The 13,706-nt window shown below is 38.1% G+C and overlaps 1 protein-coding gene across 4 annotated transcripts in view; it reads left to right on the forward strand.

Annotated features, from left to right (window-relative positions):
- PROM1 (prominin 1) overlaps window positions 1-13,706 on the forward strand; it is a 165,079-nt gene that overhangs the window by 98,294 nt on the left and 53,079 nt on the right. For all 4 annotated transcript variants that reach the window (XM_081226402.1, XM_081226399.1, XM_081226400.1 and 1 more), the window contains one exon: window positions 1,446-1,651. In XM_081226402.1, the coding sequence (XP_081082528.1) occupies window positions 1,446-1,651 (206 nt within the window). The remainder of the gene's footprint in view (window positions 1-1,445; window positions 1,652-13,706) is intronic.

Consider the following 13,706-nt stretch of genomic DNA (forward strand, 5'->3'; position numbering starts at 1 on the left):
TGGCCAATGATGTGAGTCTTCAAGGGTGGGTTACACACCAGCAAATAACGACTTTTCATGGCCCTGGTGTCCAACTTAGCTTAAGAAGGCTGCATCAAAATTGCAATCACTTTTTTTCTTTTTAGCATTTTAACCTTATGGAAGTAGATAATATTCAAGTGCCGTTTGCACCTAGCTTAATACTCATAAGCGTTTGCCCACGAGTTAGCTAATACTGATTGAACATTTGCTGTGTGCTGGGCACTTTGCTAGTTGTTTACACATTAACTCATTTAATTATCTGTCCCTCACAATATGCTGATGACATTAATGCTAATGTAACATTTCCTAGTTTAGAGAATTAAAAGCTGCCCCTGCTGGGATTTAAAGCAGGTCCTCTGACTCCAAGTTCACTGCTCTCTCCTAAGACATCACATTTGCTTCTAGGAACAAGGCTTGGGTTTCGTTTTCCTTTGCTCAGCTTGGCTTCAGAATGTATTTTTATCTAGCTGGTCCATTACAAACCATTACAGGTTGCAAACCACCAACCTGTAATTTTCTGCCATTCTTTTAAAGTGTCTTGCTTTATGGAAGTGTAACTGCATACATGAATTGGAATGAGAACGAGTTTTATCATCCTGTTGCATTAATTTTTATTTAGCCTGGAATAAAGCCATCAGTGATTATGAAAATAGGTTTAGGTCACTTGATTGTGTCTAGCTATTGTGCTAGTTCCTAGGAACCTAGGAGCTATCTGAGACTTAGCTGGTGAGGCTGGGCTCAGCAGCCTGAAAGGGGCACTTAACAAGTGTCTGCTCCACGCCAGGTACTTTCCATGGCACCTTATCACTAATCATACATTATCTGCAATGTTCACAAGGACCTTATAAGGTACGTATTTTATTCCCAGTACATGGGTGGGGAAACTGAGTGGCCTGTGAGTAACATGTCTGATTTGGAAAGTCTGAGCCTTTTTTTCTAAATTTAGATATATTCCAGATTCCTTCATAACTAAACATGAATTTGTCATTAATCGATCCAATCCAAACTACTTTGAATCCTTAATAACTATTATTAGTTCTATCTTTCTGGTGAAAAACATCCTTGGTATAGACTATTCATTATGCAAGGACTTCTGCCAAAATTTGTCATGCCGTTTAAAAACAAACAAAATACCTTTGGGGTTGAAATGACACCATTTGCAACTTGACCCTGAATTTGGATATTTTCCTGGAAGTTGAAAGAAGGTAGTAACTGCTTGATCCCATATTCTGATAACTCAGATCTCTGCTTTCTTTCTTTCAAGAAGGATCTTCAAAATGGACACACACACACACACACACACACTGCTCAAGATTTAACTCATGATGACAAATAGCTTCAAAGCATGAAATGTGTACACTGTGGAATGTTCTACGTGTAATTTTATGTTACAGTATGTGCTGTTTCTTTTGTTTGACTTGCAGATTATCTACTATGAGATCGGGATTATTATCTGTGCTGTCCTGGGATTGCTGTTTATTATTCTGATGCCTCTGGTGGGGTTTGTCTTTAGTTTGTGTCGTTGCTGTAACAAGTGTGGTGGAGAAATGCACCAGCGACAGAAGAAAAATGGGGCCGCCCTCAAGAACTACTTTACACTCTCCCTCTTGGTGATTTGTATATTTATAAGGCAAGTAGCATCTTGGACAACAGCTGATTGTGTTTTAGGTTGATGAGAAATATCTTGTGTTTTAACTGTTGAGCATGAGTTGGAAACAACAACAAAATACAAAAAGCAGAAAACAGAAAAGAGAGAACAAAAATGCTTGCCGAGCACATCACTGTAAGCAGAAATTAGTGCTGTAACCAGGCTGCTGTAGTTTATGTGATAAGCCAACCCCATGTTTTTTTTTTCATTTTGAAGCCATCCTGATAAATCTGGGAATGAAGAAAGCATTCACCTCCCAGGACAGCGCCTCCTTCCTCTTAAATAGCTCTCTCGAAACAGGCAGCCTGCAGGAAGGCAGAGCAAGTATTTCTAGTTGATTTGTACGTCCAAAGGGATCTTTTGCAAGAAATTTTTTTTTAAATTGAAATATCGTTGATTTACAATATTATGTTAGTTTCAGGTGTACAGCACAGTGATTCAGTTATTTATATATATATATATATATAAATGTATGTATTTGTTTTCAGATTCTTTTCCCTTATAGGTTATTACAAAATACTGAGTATAGTTCCCTGTGCCATACAGATGGGTAGAGTCCCTAAATTGGGGAATTTGAGAATATTGTTGGATGGAGTTAACTTTCTAATTATATGCCCAGTTTTCTTTTTTTGTTTGTTTTTTATTTTTCTCATTTTTATTAGGAACTTTAAAAAAATCTTTGTTTATTTTTAAACAGCAGGTTCTTATTAGTTATCTGTTTTACACATATTAGTGTATACATGTCAATCCCAATCTCCCAATTCATCCCACTACCACCACCACCCCACCCCCGCTTTCCCCCCTTGATGTCCATACGTTTGTTCTCTACATCTGTGTCTCTATTTCTGCCTTGCAAACTGGTTCATCTGTACCATTTTTTCTAGATTCCACATATATGCATTAATATACGATATTTGTTTTTCTCTTTCTGACTTACTTCACTCTGTATGACAGTCTCTCGGTCCATCTATGTCTCTACAAATGACCCAATTTCATTCCTTTTTACGGCCGAGTAGTATTCCACTGTATATATGTACCACATCTTCTTTATCCATTTGTCTGTTGATGGGCATTTAGGTTGCTTCCATGACCTGCCTATTGTAAATAGTGCTGCAATGAACATTGTGGTATGTGACTCTTTTTGAATTCTGATTTTCTCTGGGTATGTGCCCAATAGTGGGATTGCTGGGTCATATGGTAATTCTATTTTTAGTTTTTTAAAGAAGCTGCAACTATTCTCCATAGTGGTTGTATCAGTTTACATTCCCACCAACAGTGCAAGAGGGTTCCCTTTTCTCCACACCCTCTCCAGCATTTGTTGTTTGTAGATTTTCTGATGATGCCCATTCTAACTGGTGTGAGGTGATACCTCATTGTAGTTTTGATTTACATTTCTCTAATAATTAGTGAGGTTAAGCAGCTTTTCACATACCTCTTGGCCATCTGTGTGTCTTCTTTGGAGAAATGTCTATTTAGGTCTTCTGCCCATTTTTTGATTGGGTTGTTTTTTCTTTTAATATTGAGCTCCATGTGGTGTTTATATATTTTAGAGATTAATCCTTTGTCCATTTATTCCTTTGCAAATATTTTCTCCCATTCTGAGGGCTGTCTTTTCGTCTTGTTTATAGTTTCCTTTGTTGTGCAAAAGCTTTTAAGTTTATTTAGGTCCCATTTGTTTATTTTTGTTTTTATTTCCATTAATCTAGGAGGTGGGTCAAAAAAGATCCTGCTGTGATTTATGTCAAAGTGTGTTCTTCCTATGTTTTCCTCTGAGAGTTTTATAGTGTCTGGTCTTACATTTAGGTCTTTAATACATTTGAGTTTATTTTTGTGTATGGTGTTAGGGAGTATTCTAATTTTATTCTTTTACATGTAGCTGTCCAGTTTTCCCAGCACCACTTATTGAAGAGACTGTCTTTACTTCATTGTATATCCTTGCCTGCTTTGTCATAGATTAGTTAACCATAGGTGCGTGGGTTTATCTCTGGGCTTTCTATCCTGTTCCATTGATTTATGTTTCTATTTTTGTGCTAGTACCATATTGTCTTGATTACTGTAGCTTTGTAGTATGGTCTGAAGTCAGGGAGTCTGATTTCTCCAGCTCCCTTTTTTTCCCTCAAGATTGCTTTGGCTATTCTGGTCTTTTGTGTTTCCATACAAATTTTAAGATTTTTTTTTCTAGTTCTGTAAAAAAAAACATTGATAATTTGATAGGGATTGCATTGAATCTGTAGATTTCTTTGGGTAGAATAGTCATTTTCACAATATTGATTCTTCCAATCCAAGAACATGGTATATCTCTCCATCTGTTTGTGTCATCTTTGATTTCTTTCATCAGTGTCTTATAGTTTTCTGAGTACAGGTCTTTTACCTCCTTAGGTAGGTTTATTCCTATGTATTTTATTCTTTTTGTTGCAATGGTGAATGGGATTGTTTCCTTAATTTCTCTTTCTGATCTTTTGTTGTTAGTGTATAGGAATGCAAGAGATTTCTGTGCATTAATTTTGTATCCTGCTACTTTACCAAATTCATTGATTAGCTCTAGTAGTTTTCTGGTGGCGTCTGTAGGATTCTCTATGTATAGTATCATGTCATCTGCAAACAGTGCAGTTTTACTTCTTCTTTTCCAATTTGGATTCCTTTTATTTCTTTTTCTTCTCTGATGGCCATGGCTAGGACTTCCAGGTGGATGAGGATGAGTTCCTTCCTTGTCGGTTGTTTGGCCTGAGGTGACCCAGCACTGCCGCCTACAGGCTCTTTGATGAGGCTAATGGCGGACTCTGGGAGGGCTCACACCAAGGAGTACTTCCCAGAACTTCTGCTACCAGTGTCCTTGTCCCCGTAGTGAGCCACGGCCAACCCCGCCTCTGCAGGAGACCCTCCAACACTAGCAGGTAGGTCTGGTTCAGTCTCCTATGGGGTCACTGCTCCTTCCCTCTGGGTCCCCACATGCACACTACTTTGTGTGTGCCCTCCAAGAGCGGGGTCTCTTGTCCCCCAGACCTGTCAAAACCCTGCAATCAAATCCCGCTAGCCTTCAAAGTCTGATTCTCTGGTACTTCCTCCACCTGTTGCCAGACCCACACGTTGGGAAGCCTGACGTGGGGCTCAGAACCTTCACTCCAGTGGGTGGACTTCTGTGGTATAATTGTTCTCCAGTTTGTGAGTCACCCACCCAGCGGTTTGGGGATTTGATTTTATTGTGATTGTGCCCCTCCTACCATCTTAGTGTGGCTTCTCCTTTGTCTTTGGATGTGGGGTATCTTTTGGTGAGTTCCAGTGTCTTCCTGTCTGATCCTTCAGCAGTCAGTTATGATTCCAGTGCTCTTGCAAGAGAGAGTGAGCGCACGTCCTTCTACTCTGCCGTCTTGAACCAGTCTCCAAAACATTATCTATATACCCAGTTTTCTTGAGTTTGCAATCAAGCTGGAACCTGTCTTTTTTTTTTTCAAGTTTGTTAAATGAAGACTTTTATTGTGAGAAAGAAATCAGTTCATTATTCCTTTCTCTCCATTGAAGGTGGTAATTATCCTTTGTTGTTGCATTCACAGATTCTTTAGAGAATTATCTTCAAAATTGTGACTATTAAAACATAGCATCAAAACTCTATTAGTACTTCCCCAGTGGCCCAGTGGTTAAGTCTTCACGCTTCCACTTCAGGGGGGGCGGGTTCGATCCCTGGTCGGGGAACTGAGATCCCACGTGCCTTGCAACATGGCTGGAAAAAAAAAAAGAAGTCTCTATTATTGAGTTAAAAATAAATAATAATTATTATAAATAATACATAAATAAATCTAAAAATCCAGCTCCTATAGTGTACCATTTTCATTAAACATTTCCTTCAGTGTTTCTGCAGGGTAATCTGGAGGCAGAAACCTCTGCTTTAGTGATATATTACCCAGTTATAGAATTTGCATATTTCTGGTTCTAAATGTGTACTTCCTTTTGGAAATAATATGGAACCCTCTCTTGAAGTCTGGAGCACACTTCCTGATTTAGGATGTTTCTTCTGCAGCCCTTGATGCTGCCATAAGTTTTCCAGTGGACTGACAGATTAGATGTACACTGCTTTTAAGACGAAGAAGTTTAGTTGTGAAATCAGATTCCTCAGCTGAGGATTGTGCCTCACAATACTGGCCCCCTGGTTGTGATGCTTGGTCATCTTTCCACATTCCCTCATCCATTCAATCAGTGTGTCATATCCAGAAATAAAGTGCCTATGACATGCGTAATGCTAGGCTTCAAGGAGACCCAGAGACAACGAGGAGTGCCAGTCGCATCCTGCTTGATGTGTCTCTGAGCACCGCATTTGCTCAGTAGCCATGAGTAAGATCTTTCAAATTTTGCTGAATAACTGATATTGGGGAATTTAAGCAGAAAACAGAATTAAACAGAAATTAAACAAGATTAAGCAGAACAATTTAGTTTTGAAGTTTGGGCTGCTAACCCAGGAAGAAAAGTTCTTGAAGTGTGGCCATCAGTAGAAGCATGGTGAAATGTACGTTTTGGGGGACCATTCATTGGAATACTGGTATATTGCCATATACCCATTGGAGAGCACTGGCCAGTTCTAGAGTTGCTGATACGAAACAGTCCCCAGGTGAGATGCAGTGAGAAAAGCAGTTTGTAGACCACGTGTAGAACACAACACCAGTGATTAAAAACAAAAAAGGAGGGGGATGTGAACACTTGGTTATGTTTGCATAGAGACCATGTGAAAAGATTGCCGAGACCCTGGCCAGGCGAGTTGCCTCTGGGAAGGAAATTGGTGGCTGTGAAGGGGAGGGAAGCAAACTCGCTTCTTACTGCAACCAGACTTCTTGTTTCTTTTTAATTATCTACCACACTCAGGTATTACTTACTGAATTAAGTACACTAAAAATTAAATTTGGAAAACCAAAAAATCCCCACAAAAAGCAAAAGCCAGTGCACTGCCACTGATTCCAAAGCAGTCAGTTTTTTTGAACAGATATCCTTCTGCTGAAAATAGTGAAATAATAGACCTTAACGCAGACGTAGAGAATGGACTTCAGGACACGGGGAGGGGGAAGGGTAAGCTGAGACGAAGTGAGAGAGTGGCATGGACATATATACACTACCAAAGGTAAAGTAGATAGCTAGTGGGAAGCAGCCGCATAGCACAGGGAGATCAGCTTGGTGCTTTGTGACCACCTAGAGGGGTGGGATAGGGAGGGTGGGAGGGAGGGAGACGCAAGAGGGAGGGGATATGGGGATATATGTATATGTATAGCTGATTCACTTTGTTATATAGCAGAAACTAACACACCATTGTAAAGCAATTATACTCCAATAAAGATGTTAAAAAAGAAAAAAAAATAGACCTTAACAATATACTTATAAACAGGATCCAAGTGAATGTGTTAGCTAATTTCATGCACCCTTGTTTAACCACCAGGTAGTTTTTGTGGGTGTGTTTCATCTGCAAGACGTGGGTGTGGGTTTCTCTGTCTTTCTCTCTCCTGTTTCCCTCTGTGTCCCTGTTCCCTCTGTCCATAATTTGAATCTAACTGCTTCTTCACATAGAATTCTGAAAGGCAGCTTAGGATCGGGGCAGTGGTAATTACAGATTTCCCCTGTCTCTCTGCTTTGTATTTGAAGGATTTTCAGGAATGTACAGACCCTACAGCTGTGGGAGTAGTTACCTCCCCCCAGCTACCAGAAGAATGTTGGTTATAGCCCAAAGACCAATCAGACCCTTGTGCATTTCCTTTAAGCCTGAAACTTACATCCTTCATTCATCCAAAGATTTGGACAGCCTGTGTGTCTTCCTTTTTGTATACCCTAGACATCAAAGATGAGGCTCAGGTGACAAAGAGCCTTTTGAAAATACTTACCCTTAGGGCTTCTTGTTAGCATGATTATTTATTTAACAAGTTAAGAATTTTCACTTGATATAAATACATATGATGTAACTTCAGGAAAATTCTTTATTGCATGTACTCATTTACCCAAATAAATGTTCACGTATGTAATAATGGGCTTTCAGTTTTTTTAATGGAACATATGTCCTGTATTGGGTTTCTATTTTTAAATTGCACTTTTATTTGCATTACATATAATTATGCAATATACACTTTATAGTTCACCCTGAACAGATTGAATTATTTATATGAGGTTTTAAATACAAAGATATATAAACATTAAAGCTACAATGTCAGAAGTAAACTTGGCTTTCATTTTATATAAAATGAATGCTAAATATATCTTTTATTCTTGAGAACTCAGACCCATCAAACACATTTAGGTAAGTTTTTTTCTCCTGAATATATTTTAGTTTAGAAAATTCTTTAAAAAAAAATACCTGTGATTCTATCCTCCTACACAATCAGCTAAGATATTTTCCCCACCCGAGTAAAACTTATTAATTAATATAACAATTTTAAATTTCAGTACAATTAAACCAAAGTTGATCAACTATTTGAGGCTAAATGACAAATTTAAACTAATTTATTTTACATAATACACTGAATTTATATAAGGATTATAAATAGGTCTAAATAAGAGTAGTAGTTGAGATTGTTTTGTTTACTTTGAATTCAGACTAAAAGTTTAAACTTCTTTGCTTTGAATTTTTTTTTAAATTTAAATAGCTATTTTGATGTCATCATTTTAGAACACCTACTGGTTTGCAAGTATCCTCATCAGCATGAGTTGAGTAATTGTTTGCACGTAATCAAAACTAGCCAAGAAGATTAAAGACCAGGAGAAAACAGAAATTTCCATATTATGATTAGATAAAAAGGAGAAGAAACTTATGTCCACAAAATCAGAAGATTAGAATAAAATAATAGGGGAAAGAATGTCCACAAAATTAGAAAGCGGAAAGAGAAAGAAAATGAGGTATTAGCCTCTGCTTCCATCGACCTCAGCAGAGATTGGATACTAGTGATAAATAATCTTTGTATATGATTTAAAAAAAATTCTTTCAGAAGCCCAGAGCAGTCTACTTGCCTTTTATCAGGCTCAGTTCCTTTTTGTGGCTGAATACTGTTACAATTAAAAAAGAAGTTGGTTTTTAAAATTAGTCTTGATTTTTCATCCATCCCATTTTATTAAAATTTTTGAAATCTTTTCTTTTTAATTGAGAAAGGCATAGGTGTTAATGAGAAAGATCCCCTAGTATATGTGGAATATATGTGGTCATATTCTTTTTCCTTTTGAGCTTTTCCAAAGGCAGCTGCAGAGTGTTTGAATTCCATAGACGTTGACATATGTTTACGTAAGTCTGTTTGACCATCAGCAGAAGATTACATTTCCACGTCTCACTGTGGGCTGTTTTAAGCAGATGTGTCTTACTCCAGAAAAAGCCAACTTTTCTCTCCTTTCCTTTGCATTTGTCATCACTGCATTTTTCAGAATTTCAAAAAGGTTATAAGCAACAACAAAAAGGAACAGCTGTGCCTTTATTTCTCCAGAATAGAGGTTATTTCTAAGTTTCCCAGTACGGTAAGTCAGCTTTTGCCAATTACTGTGGTGAAACTGAATCCCAGTCCTTTTCAGGAAGACGGCTATTTTTAAAGTTCATTTTTGTTGTTGTTACAATGTGATGTCAATTCCTGGCGTGGAAGCCACAAGCTTCCAGAAAAGAAATTGAACTAGCATGCGACTTGCTTAATGTGAGAATTAGTTATATAAAATTGAAATCGAAATTGAAAAATTATCTTTAAAAAGTAAGAGATCAGTTACAGACAGAGCATTTATTTGGCTCTTATTGGCTAATTTCATTGTCAGTAGAAATTGGTAGAAAAAACTGCTACAAATTCTAAATGTTTAGCTATACTCTAAAAACTTTAAGTATTTACTTTTAAGTAGAGAAAATTGGTCTGTCCATATAAAATACAGAAGTTATAGTGCTAATATGTCATAAAGATAAATTCCTATCTTCTGCTAAAAATTTCAAGAGATTTTGTTGTACTACATAAAATTTTCGATAGCTTAAAGGCTTTTGTGTCAATGCCAGAGAATTGATAGTCATTTGACTATCATTTGATTGAAATTTTATTCTCTTTTTGTGTGAGGTGAATTTCCCTCATCGTCATATCCTAATAGTTGACTGGTGTTTAAAAAAACAAAACATTAATTTCATGTGATTTTTTTTGTGTGCATGCTTAAAGGAACATTGAATAATAAGGAATGTCTAAATCAACAACAACAAAAAGAATAACTTTAAAATTCTCTATTTGTGTTTAACTAAGGGTTTTAAATTTGGGGTTACAAATGGAGACCATCAATTGGTTTGTGTAGTATTTAAATTTTTTTTCTTTGATTTGTTGCTAATATTTAAAAATGGGGAAAAAAACTTTGAAATGGGAGATTTTACATATGAATCCAGATTCCCAGATTTTTGTGAATAATTGGAAGATCTGGTCTTCTTCCCTCATGGTAGCACTGACTGGAGCCACAGAGCATCTTCCCCACCCCCATCTTTATCTCCAGCTCCCACAGGTTCATACCAGGCACTTTGCCCTACATGCTTTCTGCCTGCCTGTGTAGGCATTTGAATTTACTGTCTTTAATTTAAATATAAAATTTACAATGAGTTATGAGTGTGAAAATCAGCTTTGAAAGTTGCTAAATTGTATCCCAGAATTCTGTTTAGTACAGTTTTTAAAAATGATTAATGCTTTCATTTTAATTAGATCTATAACTGAGTAACAGAAATGTGTCCTTTTAAATACGGTGTATTGAAATTCAGCATTGTATTTCAATGCTGTGTTTACTGATTGATGATTTTTGGAGTAACAGCATTTATTCAGTAAAGGAACAAAGATAGTTTCTGACTTGGACATTCTGAACATATGGCTAATCTTCTAAATGGATCAGATGAAACAAAGCCCAGTCCTTAAATCCGCCTTCCCTGAACACCCACCATGGACACGAGACCCTGCATTACCCAAGGTTGACAAAGAAGCAGTTTCCACCTCTTTTTAGGGAAGTTAAACATAGGTGGAAATAAAGGCAAAATAGAGTATAAAGTGAGAAAAACCCATCAGAACTTCAGGGCGAGACCTCTGGGAGTTCAAGGCAAGACGTCCTTCTCCTATCCGGGTGTTCAGGGAAAGCCACGTGTGTGCACTTGGACTTGCTGTTTGTTTCCCAAGTTCACTTTGACTTATATGACAAAAATGGGTCTGGAGCATGATGAATGACAAATAATTTGGACATGATGGGGAGAGAGCAAGGGCCCCCAGTGTGAAATCCTCTAGTGGGCAGGTATATTCAGGTGGTGATCCTGACTTGTCATGGTGTAGAATGGTTGAAAATTGGCATGGTAAATAAAGCTCCAGGTACATTACTATGACTCAGCTTTTTTTCCCCCTTCTGTTGACACTACTTCAAAGTCATTATTTTGGGTCGTTTGGCCTTATTTTGCATGAGTGAATCATTTAATAACTATTATTGCTCTGGTGTAATGCCAGCCTCATAAATACCAATGCAGACTTAAGACCGACACAAATGGATTCTAAGGTGGTCCTCTCAAATGTCAGAGGATATTGTTAATTAGATCTTTTAAAGATTATCATCAACATGAACCCAAACTTAAAAAAAAATTGAAGACACCTTGTGGACATCCAGTACCCCTCTCCTTTGCAGTCTGCGAAGCACCGATCTAATCTAATTTCTAGTTTTTGATGCCAACTGAAGCTCACAGAGGGAAGGGACATTCTCAAGCTCACACAGTATGAATTAGTGGCAGTTGTGGGACCAGAACCCAAGTCTCATGTTCCTCCTTTATTGCATATTCCACTGCACCTTGGTTTTTTTTTTTTAATTTATTTATTATTCATCTTTGGCTGTGTTGGGTCCTCGCTGCGCACGGGCTTTCTCTAGTTGTGGTGAGCAGGGGCTACTACTCTTCCTTGCGGTCCGCGGGCTTCTCACTGCAGTGGCTTCTCTTGTTGCAGAGCAAGGGCCCTAGGTACGCGGGCTTCAGTAATTGTCTCACGTGGGCTCAGTAGTTGTGGTTCAAGGGCTCTAGAGCACAGTCTCAGTAGTTGTGGCACACGGGCTTAGTTGCTCTGTGGCATGTGGGATCTTCCAGGGCTTGAACCTGTGTCCCCTGCATTGGCAGGCGGATTCTTAATCTCTGCGCCACCAGGGAAGTCCCCACTGTACCTTGTTAACCATAAGAAATGTTGTTAAACATTGTGTTACAGACTTTGGGGGATTAGTTTGGAAAGGCAATGCACCTATGTAATATTGCTATGGGAAAATAGGTTTATTTCTTTATTTCTTACTTATTTCTCTATCTTTAAAAAAAATTTTATTTTTTTATTGAAGTATAGTTGATTTACATTATCATGTTAGTTTCAGGTGTATGGCACAGTTATATATATATATATATATATTATTTTTCAGATTCTTTTCCCTTATAGGTTATTACGAAATATTGTATATAGTTCCCTATGCTATACAGTAGCCCCTTGTTGGTTATCTATTTTATGTATAGTAGTGTGTATATGTAAATCCCAGCCTTCTAATTTATCCCCCTCCCCCTTCCCCTTTGGTAACCAGACCAGCAATGCTCCTTGGAATGACTCATGACAGAAATGGGGCAAATGACTCCCCAGTTACCCAAGACTGAGAGGTTTCCTGGGAATGTGGGACTTTTGGTGCAAAAATGGACAGTTGGCCATCATACCTGTAAATATATGAATGCATCATGCTTAAGATGTTGCTTTTGGTGAAGAAGCAGAAGTATTCATATTCTGCATCAGAATTTTCCCCCCAAAGTTGGCGTGTTATTTGCAAAACTTTCTTCTAGAAACATAGTTACACCTTCCATTGGATGGTTACAAACTAACAATTTATTACAAACTAAAAATTTTGTTAACTTCTGTTAACAAAAGGGTATGTTAGGGTATGTTATGAGTTTATATAATTTCTTGCTGCCATCTAGTGGCTAAATTCAACAGGGCCTTGGTGATTAGCAATCTTAAATGTAACATTTTAATGTTTAAAGTCCTTGACACAAAAACAAACCAGTTGGTCAAATTAATTTGTCAGGGGATTGTTAGTAATTAGTAGACATTAAGAGCTCTTAAAATGATTAAATGTAGCCATTTCAGATGGCTCGAAAAATATGGTTTTTATTTTCATGTAGAGCTTTTCATGTAAGATGCCTCTCATGTGGTGTTTTTATTTATTTATTTTTGGCTGCTTTGGGTCTTCGTTGCTGCACACAGGCTTTCTCTAGTTGTGGCGAGTGGGGGCTACTCTTCGTTGCAGGTGTGTGGGCTTCTCATTGCGGTGACTTCACTTGTTGCGGAGCACGGGCTCTAGGCGTGTGGACTCAGTAGTTGTGGCTCGCGGGGTCTAGAGCGCAGGCTCAGTAGTTGTGGCGCACAGGCTTAGTTGCTCCGTGGCATGTGGGATCTTCCCGGACCAGGGCTCGAACCTGTGTCCCCTGCATTGGCAGGCGGATTCTTAACCACTGAGCCACCAGGGAAGCCCTCATGTTGTGTTTTTGAAACTCTTTATTGAAGTGCATTTTATATGGAGAAAAGTGTTCCTATCATAAGCACATATGTGCGAATTTCTATGAAGTGAACACACTAACTACACCATTACCCACCCCTCCCCCAAATATAAGCACTGACTTTTAGCACCATCATTTTGTTTGATTTTGTACTTCACATAAAGTGGAAGGAGACGGCGTATACTCTATGGCTTGCAGCTTATATAGTATTTTAATGCTAAAGTAATTCACGTTTCCTTTCAACCTGGACAATGCAGTAGCTAACAAAGACAATTAGATTAACCAAAAACATTAGAAAGCCCAAACCATTCTTATCATTTTAGTATTTTTCCTGACAGTCTTCTTGAGGGGAGCAGAGGTATGCATGTAGTGTGTGTGTGTATGTGTGTGTGTATGTGCACGCCCTGCACGGAGAGTGTATACCTACATTCGCATCTGTACAGAAGTGGGACTGTATTCCACACCCTGTCTTATAACCTTTGTTACTTCTATTTCCTGAACATTGTTCCATTTATAAGACTCATATTTAACAGAGCA

This window comes from Mesoplodon bidens, assembly GCF_964165515.1.
Source record: "Mesoplodon bidens genome assembly, chromosome: 1".
NCBI lineage: Eukaryota > Metazoa > Chordata > Mammalia > Artiodactyla > Ziphiidae > Mesoplodon > Mesoplodon bidens.